Genomic DNA, 15,963 nt, shown 5'->3' on the forward strand with positions numbered 1-15,963 from the left:
GTCTATGAAAGGTCCCAAAAAGTAAACAAAATCTGGATACCAATATAGGGAAACCCAACTCAAAACCATCATGAAAATGTTATAAAAAATAATTACATTCATCATCGGTATTATGACCCATTTCTACACAACCTAGACAGCAGATCCATGCAGCCTCCTTACGGCATAAGATTAACTCTCTAACGCCTCCCCTTGGGTCAAGTAGTACCTGATCTACTCCATGGAACCATATCTCACTGCTATTAGAATGAGGTTCCCTCATATGAAGCGCCATGGGATATCTCTTGTCTTTATTTCTTCATTTCTTATAGCAGAAAAATGTTCATTTTCAAAAGCTATTGGTAAATCGAGTGTGTGGTGGCAACATGAGATATTTCTCAGAAATGGGGTTCTGGAATTCCCCCTAGACAACCAGGACAGGGACCTGGGAATGGAATACTGTACAATTATGGAACAGGAAGTCTACAAAGGAAAAGGGAGCCAGAGGAAATTTGATCAAATATGGGGAGGATGGGATGTAGAGTTAACGTGAGAGAAGGACCGAGAGGGAACATCAGTCTTGATGCAGGCTGAGTGGGCAGGAACCAATCAACTCAGTAACCCTTCATGAAAGGATTCAGGACAGTGGGAAAATGTAGAGGGAGATGATAAAGTGAACATTGATTTTTTGGTTATACTGTGGCCGGACTCTGGGGCGATCGAAGTGTTCAAGGGATGTTGTGATTTGTCTGTAAATATATTTGTCGTAGTGCATAAAACAATAAAAATATATTTTTTTTTAAAGTGAGCTGCTACTGGGCAGCTCCCTTCAGAAGTGAACATGTTTTACTCATGGGCTTTCTCTTCCCCACTGTAACATAGTCGCCAAGGAATCAGTGTAATGTGTTTTTCTTAATTTAAAAGGGGGGTCACAGCCCAATCCCAATTGGGAATGGACAAGCCCAGAAGGACCGCCTCTTGGCCTCGTCTTCACCCAGGCACGTCTCACATACATCCTGTGCTGTGGGAGAAGCCTCACGCTTTTGTATCGCATCGTCAATGGAGACCCTCCCCCTGTGTTTACAGGATTCTGGGCAATGTAGTCCTCCAGGCCCTCCTCAGCACCCTCTGTGCACCAATATTGTCTGGCGCTGCAGAAGAAGCCCTGTGCTTTTGTAGTGGGTCGTCAAAGGAACTCCTCCTCCTGAGATCACAGGATTCTAGACAATGTAGTCCTCCTTGCCCTTCTCATGGCCCTCTGTGCAGCAATAGCATCCCACACTGTGGGAGAAGCCTCACACTTTTGTAATGCTTTATCAATGGAGCATCTCCTACTCGGCTCACACTAGTCTGGAAAATGTCCTCCAGGTCCACCCCAGGGCCCTCTGTGCAACAAAAGCATCCTGTATGCATTCATTGATCCATGCACTCACCTATTTCTCCAGAAATCCATGACTATTTATTAACATTACTTGCCTACAACCATCATTACTGCTTTTTTTCACTGATGATGATTATGGCCTGGGACTAAGGATGTTCAATACTGCCTAGTGACATTAAGACTCATTACTGCCTGAGGCCAGCATATGTGCATGAATGTTTGATCTATAGCAATATGGGCCAGGGGTACTTTGGATCTGATTCACAAAGCTACTTTCATTCGTAATTCTTGTTAGAGGTGAAAATTGCTGATTAAAAAGTCAGGGATATTCACACCAGAATGCCTTGTACTCAATAAATGAACTTGTGCAATATTATCCAAGACAGGGTCAGACTGGCCTATAGGGCAATCAAGCATCACCCAATGGACTGGTCTGGCAGCTCAGTGTGTGGGCCGATTTTTGTCTGTTTGTGGACCTGGTTTATGTTCTGCTGAGGCGGTTTTTATTTTTGACTTGCCTGATATTAAAGGAAGCATTGCCTGCTAAAATCCATGCAGTCTTCCCTGCACAGTAAAACACTTATACAGGTGTCTTTACAAGTTCATAACTGTCACAATCTGACAACATGGGCCACTTTTTTGCTATCTGATTCACCAATATGGCCACTTTCATTTTGGAACCTGGACCGATTTTCTGTCCCAGTCCGACCCTTACCCAAACTCATTATGATAAGTAAATATGGAGTAAGAGGCGCGCGGACGGGTGGGGCTCAAGGCATGTCCAGCCTTGACAGTTTGTAAGCGCCCACAAACCTGTTTTCGTGGCCATTCACAAACTTTTCTCTGACCATTTCCCACCGTGGAAAGGGCTACCTACTCCAGCCTAGAGCTGGAGTAAATCACTCTCTAGTCTAGGGTCAAAGGTGAACGATATACCCCCAAACTTCCTGCGGAGGTAGAGAAAGCATCTTTCAATGCTTCAATGCAAAGCTTTGAGAATTCCTAAAAAGCGTTTAAGTAGGTCAAGTGGAAATCGCCAAAGTACTGTTTTTTTTTCTTTTTTTGTAAAGTACTTTCTGAACTCCTAAAAACCATAAACGTAGTTGAGGTGGAAGTGGTAATCACCAAACGCACTGCTCAATTTTACTTTTTGGGTGAATCGTGCCCTGTTATCTGGGTATCTGTGTGTCTGACTGCATGCATCACACAAGAACCAAACCTATTGAAGCTGTCAGCGCTTAACATCGTGAGCCTCTCTCACAGAAGGGAACTCGGCATGTCCCTACCGAAGAGAGTGCGAGGTGTGTAGGCTGCAGTGCTGTCAGAAGAGAGAGGTCACATTTGTTTCCTCGTGCCTACGGGTAGGAAATGGGCGAGTGGGTGTAAGCATTTACGCAGGCACCTAGTGACCGCGCGTTTGACGAGCTGAGGAGGGGATGAACCCAGGGTGCAAGCGGCGTTAACTCTTAGCCGATTAGTAACCGGCAAGAACGATTTCAGCTCAAGCATTTTCGGCAGCAAAGAAGCAAGTAAGTTTAACTCAATTCTTAAATATGTACATCATTTTTTAAGTTGTGTTTTATCTGTGGACAATTGCAATTGACACACGAAAAGGGAAGTATCTAAAAATGGAATGAAATAGAGTAAATGTGTGCATGATTTCTTTTACTACAAATCATTTTGCTTCTGGCTGCGGTATCAGTTCTGTCGTGCAAATGATTTCGTTCAGATATTTCAGACGGTGGCATAGCTCAGCTGTAGCTTTGCTTGCAGATTAGACCCGGAAATATGTTGCGGCACAAGTATGCCACACTCGAAGGCGGAACATGACGACATGTTTGAGAGTGATTTACCGATGAGAATGAGTTTATATTCTACTGCGGGGTTTTAACCCATTGTGCTCTTCTGCTATATGTGCTTCGGCGGAGACAGCGCGCAAATTGGCCTGGCTATCAAGAAGAGTGTCTGAAAAACACTTTGGAGCGAAGCTCCTCTATTTAAGCGAGTTGAATCGGTGACAATACTGACTCTGCTTTCTATTGCTGAGCAGGTACTAAACCCAGAACAAAACTAATAATGAGTGTGTTTGTTCAAACGTAGTTATCATGTCTTTCTCCTTAAGCAATGATCCCAAAACAGAGTGTATCATAAAATCAACACAGTTCACAATATTCTTCCTTTTTAATCGCCTTCTGCAGCACTTTTTACAGTAGTTGCCAATTTCTTTACTTCATATAAACAACACCTGAAGGATCCAAAACTTGCATTTATGTGGGGAGAATATTTTATCTAAAGAAAATCCCAGGAGCACCATCTAGTCTGCCCCATGAATTAGACGAGCAACAGCTATTCAAGTAAATCATTTCCTGAAACATTTTTTGCCTTCTGAACCTATCGAAGGAGCAAGAACGAACAAACATTGGCAAGGCCAGTAGTTCTGACGTTGGTTGCCAACCTTTTAACATTGCAATGTTTGTAATGTGATGGTGTTTGCAAAAAAAAAAATTGTAGAGGAAGCTTCCGGGTCGTAATCCATCTAAAAATAATAATAATTATTATTACCTGTCTAAAAGCAAAACTATCTTTGATGCTAATGCACACTTTGCAATAGCAGTCTCTGCCACTTACAGAAACTACCATGTATGCTGATGTGCCCCTTGTTAAAGCCAAAATAATTAAGTATATTATAAGTATAGTTTTAGTAAAATCGAAAGGTCAGACTTAAAAATGTGGATGGTACCCAATCAATCCTAAAGGACGACTGGCAATTGTTGTGTGCCCTTTGCCTCGTCGCTGGATGCAGTCCCGACTGGTGAGGGTAAAATGATTCTCTGAGTCTCCTCTGGATAGGATAGCTTCACTGCCCATTTCATCCACTGCTCTGATTTTTTCCTTTCAGCTCCAACCTATATATTGTAATATCTGAGAGGTGTCTATGTTTGCTGAACCCTAGTCTTCCTTCTACAAACTCTTATAAGCTACAAGTCTTGTTAAGTAATTGCTTTGGATAGCTTGCCTCCCCATTGAATCTGGAGCTACAAATCTAATCTATTTGGGGCCATTTTTTGAGCTGTTGATTGAGGCCGGATTTCGTTTCTACAATGTATTTTCAGTGTGTCAAAGCTATTCTTCCATTTGATTGCTTGCAGTATGCAATCTACTAGGAAAAAAACATGCACACACATAAAAATAGGACATGTGTAGGCAACCCAGATTCCTTTACACACTATTCAAACATTTGGTTTCAGTACAGGGCTACACGATTCCTCATTCTTTAGGACCACCAACCAATGGGCCTTCTCATAACACACAAACTGATGAAACTCGTATGACAACAGTAATTAAAATCTGGGATTCTCCAAATTCCAAATTGTGCTGTTAATGAAATAACTGAATAATAATAATAATGGCATGTTTGTTGTAACCACTTATAAGGACTGGGATGAGGAGATCCTTCATCAGGGTAATGACGATTACCGGTAGGTAACAACACAGTTTTAGCTGTAAACTGTGAGACGGCCCCTTTGCGAATAGAAAAATGCTTCGTACATGTGGCCCTTAATCTCCCTTTGACTGTAAACAATGCAGTGTGACCTAATATAACTGGGTCTCATGTAAAGTGCCCCAATTCCTAGGGTTGAGTTCGTGGTATATTTCAAAAACTGCAGAAAAATGTGCTAAGAGTTAAAAAACAAACCTTAAAATAAGGAAAGACAAAATATATACCCATTTACTGGCTGGTTTGTGCAAAATGAAACCTGAAAACCTTGATAAATCACAGATTCCATCTTAAATAGTGTGATCTTAGGCAAATATTTTATTTCTCCAAAACTCTTTTTTCTTCATTATTACGTATGAAAGCACTTTCAAATATATGAGACGAGAGTACCAGTTTTTCAAAACTATAAGTACGTCTCACTGCAGTGCTATAATGTTCCACATTATTGTAAATGCTTAAAATATTAAAGAAATAAATCTTTTTGAATTTTGAAGAGACTTTATCATATTTTATGTGATATTTATTGTACAGTTCATATAGTAAATATGTTCAGGCCTTGGGTCATGCAAGGGGCTTGAAGAGCTGAACCAGTCTTTTAGCGCGGCTCTCCCCTTTTATTTGTTGGTCCGCCCTCCTCTAAGCCTTGGAAGGTAATATTGTTGCTGTTCACTCTTCCCATGTCCTAAATCCAGGCGAAGTCTCCTAGGTGTATTTCTTGCAAAATAATGATTGAATTACAGGAAATCATGACATAGCTCACTGTGGTTGCCACTAAACTAATCTTTGAGAGGAAAACTCGAGGGGCAACTAAAGAGTAGTATACAGCAAACATGGCAAGAATGTTTGTTTTATGCACTTAAAATCCATTGAATGCACGCAGACTTGGTGCATAAGTGCCAAAAGTTAGGTTTTATCTATTATTATTTTTTAAAGACAAATCCGAGGTTTTCCTAGAAAATAGTTTATGGGAATAATGTAACCGGAAGATACAGAAATGCACATTTTTTTTTTTTTAGGTTTATTTAATTTATTGTATCAATATAGTGGACTAATGTCACCATAGTGATTACTTGTCACTTAAAAATAGTATGAATATCAAGCTTCTGTATACTAAGCAGGTGTGTATTTTCGTCATCTTAATTTTAAAGTATCGTGAAAGGCATTTATTTAAACATTTTCCGTGGTTATGGAGACGCTGGCCAGAAAACTACCAGTATACTTAAATGCATATTAATTAGCCTGGAAAGCAATCAACCTACTTACATCCATGTTCATAAAATGTGGTCATAATTTTACTTTGAATAACCCATTCATTGGGGTAAGAAATCGTAGACCAATTATGTGTGACTGGTAAAATTTGTTGGGGATTTTAATAATAAGATTCAAAGGAAATATCCTGTGAAGGGATTGGATTTGCAGCATTATTTTGTCATCTTATAACCAGTTGCTTTATCCCTGTCTTTTTAGAGTATGGCTCAGTGGAGTCAGGTGCAGCAGTTGGAGCCCAAGTTTCTGGAGCAAGTTGATCAGTTTTATGATGACAGCTTTCCCATGGATGTTCGAGACCTTCTTGCCGAATGGATAGAAAAACAAGACTGGTAAGATGGAGCCGTGAACTACTTCACTTAAAGAGACACCAACCACAATGTAAACAGCTGAAGAGCTTTAATTGCCAAGTCAAAATCAAATCAGGGGGCCAGATGTAGCAAAGGGTTTTACCCATTCTGTGTCTATGGGAAAATTCGTTGGTACATATGGCCCAGGGTGTTTTAACATAGTGAGGACTCTAGGATGGAGTCAGTTTTGTTTTGCAGTTCACGTCCACTGAAAAAGTTCTCCAGCTGTTGAACCTTTCTCCTTTATCCACCCTTTCAAGCTGTGCCATTTGCGTACATGCATGCTACGGAAACTAGCATAAAGATTTACAGGAAATATAGCAATTTGTCTTGACTTGTGGACCAAGACCCAGGTCATATTGTGACTTATATGTCGAGAGTATTGTGCGTAGACAAATCACAGATCAGCAGACTTTATAATTCTTTTAGACCTTATCTCATTGTTAAAGAGAGGTAAGATGTGTTATCAACTTTTTTTCCTTTGGTGCCTTCCAAACTTCCATGAAGTTTTATTGACCTTAGGTAGGGTCTGCCAGACAGAGTCTACCCCTTCGTGGCTGTTTCTGACCAACAGCCACATTAATCTGCTTTGTGAAAGAGTTTTTAGGTGGTGTGGTGGATAGGAAATGCAAGCTTTCTAAATGTTTTCCTGTACAGGCTTTTTCCACTCAGTTGGCTGATTCAACAGCAACATTGCTAAACAACTGTGGAATATATTTTGCTGATTTAAACATTTCCTTTCATGACAAAAAAAAGAAACTTCAAATGGCTATGGTCTGTTCTGTTTGAGGTTTAGTCATAGGCAAGAGAATTCTGAAATAATGTTTAGCCTGATTTGCCCATCATCCATGATCAGACGATGGCTCAGTTCTGGAATACCATACACAATAATACATTTGGATGTTAGCTTTGAATTGGGCATATAGTAGCAGACATTGAACACGTGTAAATTCAGCAGAAGCATGTGTGTCTTTCTATAATATTGGAGCAAGATACACTCTTTGCGTCCATGTGCCTATCCATTGAAGAATTCACTGTTTTTGGCTTGGCCATTATAGAATCAGCAGGGATGCCAAATACTTCCCATGAGTTTCTCTGTAAATGAAGATCTGTCTAAAGCAATGAGAAACCCAAGCAGAAAGTTTAAGAGTCATATTTTTTACAAAAAATGTTATCACCTTGTCAGGCCTAACATTTACCTCAAAGTACTAATCTTTCATTCAGGTTGAGTTCGCGTGTGTGTGAGGTATTTCCCAGTAGCAGTTATAGGCTGCAGACCTCGAATTCTAATGGAAGATTCCTGTTTGAGAACAATGCATAATCCTCTGCACATCTATCCACCCACTTTCTATCCACTTCCCTTCATTGTTTGGCAAAAATGAAATTGTCAAACAATAGCCTAAACATTTTATCACGTGCTAACTATTCACATTCTTGCAAGGCCAATAGTGTTACATGAATATGCCAACACATTCAAGCATCATTTTGGCCTGAGCGCGTTGTTAATGCTACCACATTAAACCAGATCTATTGGCTTTGCCAATGCTTGTTTTTTTCCGTTTTCTTCTTTCAGTTTTCTAATGTCATACGTAGTACCGGGGACCTTTGTATCCGGAATCCTGCAGCATTTCATGATGCTATAAGAACATAAGGAAGGTGTACATTCTTGTGGATTTTCTTGCCAAAGTTACTCAACAGATGAATGTGTTGAATAGGATTCCATTGTTCTGTTGATCCAGGACTTCACATCAGCAGCTTGTCTCATTTTCTTCTGAGGTTCCATTCTATATGATTGGATAGACGGTTCCAGAAATCAGAATCTTTTAACTCTGAAAGCACATCAGATGATTATTCATATTAGGCCCACAAGGGTGGGCCACAAGGGTCAGGTGTCTCCATTGTTTGTGTAAAATTCATGATCCATTAGCCTGTCACACTGAGACATTACCCTGCCATCCCTCCCCCAGCTCTTACTTATGAGGTGATTCAACTTCTCTCAGGGAGGACACCCAGGAACGTGCTGAGAATGCAAGCCATGCCTACCCCTGCTGGGCACCATAAAAAGGCTGGCAATCCCAACAATCTCCTGTTTCTTCATGTCTCCGACCCAAACACAAGCTTTGATAAGATCTCGGCCGGGCTTAGGTTTTCAAGGGTGGTCACAGTAGGTATCTAAAGTTGGCTTTCGGATCAGTGGTGACCCATAATATGTAATGAGTGGAGAGTTCGGACTTGAACCTCCATCATTTCAGAACATGTTTGGAAAAACGAATCGGATATTGTAAAATGGATGAATTAGATACTTCTGAAATCTCACAAGTGTATTTGGAGTGGACCAAAAAATGAAGAATTGCAGTATCTGTCACAAGTGCGAGTACACAAAGCATTTTCTAAAAGTGATTGCTTTTTGTTTCCTTCTCCTCTCAGTGAAGCTGCTGGCAGGGAAGGAAGAGGCATGTGGTGATCAGTTATAGTGCGCTCACAACCTAGGTTGATTATGAGATATTTTACATGCACAAACGTATGGTTTTGCTCTTAGTGCAAATAGCAGCGAATTATATGCCTGGCTCCAGACAGGTGAGTGTGGTGTTTACATCTTACTCTGTGCGTTGTTCAACATGCTTTTAGCATTATATTCTTGCAAAGTGGGATTGATTCCTCCTATTGCTCTTCCTGGCCCATTGCCCCTCCCCAAAGAAGCAGGGGAGGGTGGAGAAGGTTGAAAGACTGCTCTTTTTGTAGAACCTGGTTTCTCTGAAAGAGAAAGAACAGCATGAAGATTCTGATTGATTTGTAGCTTGAAGCCCTGCGAGACTATCAGTATCTGAAAGTCTGAAAAACGTGTACTTCGGAATTCCTGAGTGCTTGTTTATTAGCCCAGAATTATTCAATGAGAGTGTGAAGACTTTAAGATCTTTAATTCGTTCTTATAGTTTCACTTTTTCGGCTACGCTGATGATATGCAACCAATAGTCCGGCTGGATGGCATGACTGACCACATTTGTGCCAAATTCCTAAAAAGCATGATGGCTGTGTCACTGGAGCTGAACAAATTACAACCAAACACTGATCAAACTGAGGTGTTAGCCATAGGCAATAAGATGAATGTATGGACGAACAGCAGGCACCCACTCTGGCAGAAACAGTGAGAAACTCATCAGGAAATAATCAGTTAATTTGGTAATTTTCATATGACTCTGCCTGGCATGCGCTGTCTATGAGTCAATCCCCATCTATCTACTTGAAATGTTTTAGAAAACTCCCAAACCTTATAACACTAGAACTGAAGGAAAAGCTTTTTTTCTCTCAAAACAGCTACCTTTGGGAATCAATTTCTGTTCTAGGTAAAGGAGGAAGCATATCATTGAAAATGTAGGAATATCTTAAACATTGACTATTTGTAGATCCTCTGTGTCCATGTAAATTACACTGTTACCTCACTCAGGTTTTCCATGATTTACTTTCCTCCCTGTTGTGTTTGATCTTTCCTTGGTTTCCCATCTTGAGTATTCTGCCAGGCTGGGTTGCCCCACAGGGTCATTATGTTTTACATGTCAGCTACCATTCACACAATGTTCTAACTAAGGAGGATTTTGATGTCCCCAGATGATTGCAAAGGCTAGTATATTAGGAATGAATCTTTACCTGGCTTCTTGGCGCAGCCCAGGAAATGCCACCTCCCCGGTATCAAACATAGAATGAAATGCAGGAGGGCCACCTACCCCTCCTGCAGTTCCAGGGTCTGACAAATCCCCAGGGCCAAACATAGAATGAAATGCGGGGGGGGTGGTAGGGGAGGAGCACCAGTCCCGTGGACCCCCATCTCCCCAGGGCAAATATTCAATAAAGTGTGTGGGGGGGCTGCATGCCCCCTGTGGCCCCAGGCACCCCCCCAGGCTGAATTAAAAAAAGATAGGGGTTCCATTTTGGAGAGGAGCTGTGCACCCCACCCCATGGAGCCAATAATAGACCTGGGGACCCTCCCCCCCCCAAGGACTGGCCCCTGGGGACCACCACCCCCAAGGACTGGCCCCTGCTATGTCCCAGGGTGCCCACCCCCGGGACATAGCTGCTTGCTCTGACTTGGCGGGAGCTTTGACAGCTTCTGCCAACTCAGAGCAAGCACTGAGCACTCAGCAAGTGAGAGCTGTCAAACAGCTCTTACTTGCTGGAAGCAGAGGTTTCTTCTGTTTCCCTGTCTCCAGACATGTGCGCTCACACACTGCTCCCCCCCCCAAAATACATATATTAATGTAAAATGAGGCAGGGAGGGAGTACACACAGACCTGTGGCCAACACACGCTGCACATGGCCAAAGGCCGTGTACAGCATGGGGTTGGGTGGTTAGAGGATTGGGGGGTCAAAGGCTGTGCATAGCAGTGGTTAGATTAACATATAGTAATGAAAATTACTTTACGTTTAAAAAAAACATAGAAATTCACTGAAAAAAACAAAGGTTACAGGGATGTTATAGTTAGGAAATGGAATTTAAAAAACATAGAAATTTACTTAAAAAAAGAAAAGTTACAGGGACATTGTAGTTAAGCTCACATTTTAAACATACAAAACCATATTATTTCACCTGTTATAGTTATAGTTATCTCAACTTATTATAGCATGCGCTCTCGCCATGACTGCTAAGTACCCCACAAATTACGGCACTCATGAAATCTGTGATAACATAATTTATAATATCAATGTAATATTTGTAGTAACGTTTTTGATGAAAAAACTGTGCATGGCGGTGCCTTATAGTTACTTTAGGGCACAAGTTATAGTCGCTTGAGATAACTCTAACTATAACAGGTGAATTTCTATGGTTTTGTACGCTGGTTTTTTAAGTGACCTGTGGGGTTGGCTACTTGCAGGGGTTGCCAGCCTCAGAGGGTTGGCTTCAGGCCTTGTAGACAACTCTCTGCTGTGTACAGCCAAAGGCTGTGATTCCTGTGTATAGCATGTGGTTGACTTCCTGTGGGGGTCTGGGTTTATATGTGGTAATAACATTTTGCAGTTAAAAAATATAATTTTACATAAAAAAAACCCTAGAGATTCACTGACAAAATGAAGGTTAAAGTAACATTATAGTTAGGTGTGATAAAAAGATCTGTTTTTGTTGACATCAGTGATGTCACCAAAGATGTCATTTGAGATGTCATCAGTGATGTCATAAAGTGTAATGTTACTTTAACTTCTGTTTTTTTCAGTGAACACACTCATTACATCAAGATCAGGAATTTGTTCTACATGTCTTTTTTCTACTCCGATTTCTCAGAAGGAAACATTATTACATTTATTAGATATAAGAAGGGCTATCTTGGTATATTTTGAAAGGATCCAGTCCCTTTGGATAATCTGATCACCTTTTTGTGACTTCTGCTTCAGTAGGTCAAGGCTAGAATGTTTCTTCAATCATGGTCAGTTAACAGATACTTTCTACTATAGCTACAACTTCTGGAAATGACCATTTCTCTGTGGTGTTACCCCAGATTTCTGCTTTTTGTAGCAGAACCTGTTTTTGTTGGCATTAGGGCTCTGTGCATTTTACCCTTGTCAACCAGGAGTAAAGTGCATGTGCTATTTCCTATAAAGATGCTAAAATCTGTATTCACCTCACTGGCATATTTAATTTCTTTTTAAGACCTTAGTAAGTAGTACCACCTGTTCCAAGGGCCTGCAAGTGGTACTAGTGGACTGCATTGTGCCACCCACCAAAGTAGCGATGTAAAGCATGTCTCAGGCCTACCAATACAGCCTACAGTGCAGTTTTAACAGTCATTTTGACTTGGCCAAATAACACCTTTCCTAAGCATAAACCTTCCTTTATAATACTTATAAGGTATCCCTAAGGTGGGCCATAAAGGCTCATAGGATGGGATGCGGTGTATTCATAAAGAATAACATGGATGTAATCTTTTACCTGTCCTAGAAATGAATAACCCCCCAATACTATTTCCCTGCAGCCAGAGGACCTACCATAGACTAACACTGTTTTACAATAATACATTTAATAAATGGTAAATTCAGTTTGGGAACCACTAGGACATACTTCTTCAACTCATTGTAATCATATTTTAAGTTTATCTTTATCAGTAAAGTCAGATTTAAAATTTCTGTTTTACAATTGCCACTGTTAGAAAGTTAGGGCATCAAAAACAAAGTGATGGACTAAATACTTGAATTAATCCCAGACATGGCAATTACTCAGGCTGCATCCAAATCCCTCATTTTTCACTTATCTGGCCATCCCAACTTGGGCCCAGCCGTATGCAATCAATCTTGATCCTGCTCCAATGAGAACATTCCAGTTCGAACTGAGAGGCCAGGTCCTCCCTGAACTGGAACATAAGCAACCTAGTACTGGTTCTAGTGGCACAGTGAACATGGAATACTCGTCGCATCAAAAACAAAGTAATGGGTGTAATGCTTGAATCAGCCACTAGCAATCATTGGGGCCTCATCCCAATCCATCATTTTTGGAAAGTTAGCATTTTTCTGCCTAAGCCAAATGTGACTTTTAGACAGTGTCTGGGGTCTCCTGATTGTTGATGGCTCCCCCACTGGGAAATGTGCATCGAAAACAACAGTTAACAAAGGACCTGGGTGTAGAGAGGAGTAGATCTTTCTGACACAAGGGATAGGGAGGAGATAGGCTTTTGCACTGATCACACTTCAAATAGTAGCCTTGTAGATCAACTCAGCCATTCCTGACTTCAGAAGAAACAGATCTTGCCACTGGTAGATGGAGTTCGTAACTGGGCCTACCTGCCCTTTAATTCATTATACAGGCTGGAGCCAAACCTAGGGGAAAGGGAAGAAATGACTAGTGTTAGGGTAGGGATAGAAAAAGTGGGTTTCCCTGTCCACAGGTGGCTCTGGGTATAAAAGTGGCATTCCCAGAACCTGAAATCATAACAGTCCTAGAACTGAGAAGATTCAGATGGGCTGCCCTGCTACCTGAAGAAGGAAGATTGGACCTGCTTGCCCTATTTCCACAACCCTAGAAGTGCCTCCAAGGGGCAGTTGGCTGACCCCCTGTTTGAGATACAGGTACACAAAATTCCAAAGGCCTAACTAACCCACAACTACATTTTATTGGACTTACGGATTTGTCATATGTCTCTGACTCAGCTCATAATCAGATCCAGGGTTTTTGCTACCCCACTGAACCCAGTTAATTACACTGCTCCCCAGCAGAGGGATCAAAGCCCTCCCACAATTACCAGTCCTTGACTCAGTTCTTGGGAAAGGAAGAAATGAGGAAATAATCTGACAAACAGTGTGTCACACTGCACCTGAGCTGGGACAGCCCTTGCCTACAGAAACAAAGAAGGAAGTCTAGACCTCTGCAGCCAGTACAGGAGGGCTTACCTTTGATGTTTTGGTGGGAAGAGATAAGCAAGCTGTGCCTACCAGGGACAGAGCTGAGGCAAGCTTTTACAAGAGACAGCTTGAAGGCACCATTTTGCAGTATCCCAGAATGCTGTGCAGGAGAGTTGGAACGGGGTGAAAGAATGATGAGGCATCCTAGGATTGGGCAAGGGTGCTTGGCCCCTAAAATGTTCCACTTTCACTTAAAAGACCTTGCACACGGGAGAGATGTTTGGGAAGACCATCAACCTAGGAGCGGCAACAGATAAAGTGTGTTTGGCTGGAAGGAGAAGTTACCTGAGGCTTTACGAGGAGGAACATTGGGACTTTGATCCCAAATGACCCCCAAGGCTAAGTGAGTCTATCATGGGCCAGTGGCACTTAGAGGACATAAGGGGCCAGCTCCAATGGTCTTGGGAGCTGGATGTTTGCTCTCCTTGTGCCATACCTTTCTTAGTAGCGGTGGGAAAGGGCCTTGACTACACAACCACCCGGGTGCCCTACAAGATGAGAAGCGGCACTGACATCTGGGAAGTGCAGCCAGGATGGTCTTCTGTTGACTGGTTGCAGAGGGGTATCCCAAGATGCCTCCACTAGTGGAAGAGGAACATCATGAGCCAGTATACAAACGTGTATGGTACAATCCCGCTCCCCACAAAATGTGCCATTTGAAATGCCAGAAGTCCTGATGATAATGCTCCTGGTGGGTAGGCCTGGCCACCAGGAGCAAAATGTGTCAAAGATAAGTAAAATAAGCCCTAACGGGCTGAAGATATGCCTGTTTGAAGTTTCCACCTGTCTGAGTATATTGATTTGTACAGTCTTTCTGCATGTTGTTACTACATTCATCTCAAGGCAGGGTATTCCTAATACATGGCTATGTACCCTATATTGCCAACCCTAAAACAAAGACTTCTGTTAATTTTCCTTTTGTTTCACTCTTTTTGTTGCCAACAAGTTGAACTCCATGAGTTCCCATGTTGTGTTTCTGTATTTCTTCTATGCATGCATTGTTGTACTCTCACTTTATTACTCATGCACGTCAACACCAATCTAAATCTGCTCATCAAACTTACACAATGACACTAAATGCCCAATTCATTAAAACACTCTTTCAAAGATTAACCTTGTTTCTGTACTCTCATCCCAAACTGGAACCTCTCAATGAAAACACAACATTTCAGTTCATAGTAATAAATCAGTTTCTCAAAACGTATTTCAAACTCAGTCAATCCTCTGCTCTTTTCTTGATTGAATTCCTTTAAATTCCTGAATATTACTTTTCAAGAAAACCATCAATAAAGACTTTTTTCTCTCTCTGCACTCGACTACATGCCATTAAAGGGGGCACTTGGTACTCTTGTGAAAAAGGTGGAGCTGGTATAGTAAGCATTTTTGTAAAATGAACACTAAAATTAAAACTAGCACTTGCTATTTAATATAATACAACATAGAAGCAACACAATTTGAAACAGACCACAGCTCAACAGAGAGACACAGAAAAGACGAGACAGTGCACACTGGTCCCTGCTTAGGTACCCAAATACTGTTCCAGAAACTAATATGTTATCTCTGTGCTGCAGTATAGACTTATATTAATAGCCTTACCAAATTGCTCTAAGTTTAAAGTATATCTAGAAGAAAATTAAGAATATATTATACTCATACCTGTAACTGCACTGTCTTGAATTATGTTGAATTCTCTGCTTAATGTGCCATTTGTATTTCAAACAAAACAATGGGGGTTCTGTCTTTCTAGAATGTATATACATTTTCTATTGATGATGAGAATCAAAATGAATTGGACACCCCAGATGAGTCATCAATGGGAAACTTCTGAATAACTATGATCAGACATTCTCCCCAGATGCAAAAACTCACTCTTTGACAGGTTCCTGTTTTCCCACAGTGCCTCAAAAATGTGCCACCTCTCCCTGTGGAAAAACTGACCAGTGAATTATTTTCAAGCACAACAATATATACAAAACTTTCTCACATCCTGAGAAGGGCTGACACTCTTCGTGCAATGGTCACTGCTCAACTTGCCACATGCCATTGCATTGCTGCTGGGAGATGTCTCACACTCTGTATCATTCACCATGAACAGATTCTGTCCTTTC

The 15,963-nt window shown here is 41.3% G+C and overlaps 1 protein-coding gene across 1 annotated transcript in view; it reads left to right on the forward strand.

The window, feature by feature from the left end:
* Positions 1–2,575: 2,575 nt before the first annotated feature.
* The window catches only part of STAT4 (signal transducer and activator of transcription 4), a 522,693-nt gene continuing 509,305 nt past the window's right edge, over positions 2,576–15,963 (forward strand). Inside the window, exons 1-2 of the mRNA XM_069225876.1 lie at positions 2,576–2,889; positions 6,327–6,457. Of these exons, the coding sequence (XP_069081977.1) occupies positions 6,330–6,457 (128 nt within the window). The 5' untranslated portion in view covers positions 2,576–2,889; positions 6,327–6,329. The remainder of the gene's footprint in view (positions 2,890–6,326; positions 6,458–15,963) is intronic.

This window comes from Pleurodeles waltl, chromosome 3_1 (genome assembly GCF_031143425.1).
Source record: "Pleurodeles waltl isolate 20211129_DDA chromosome 3_1, aPleWal1.hap1.20221129, whole genome shotgun sequence".
Taxonomy (NCBI): Eukaryota; Metazoa; Chordata; class Amphibia; order Caudata; family Salamandridae; genus Pleurodeles; species Pleurodeles waltl.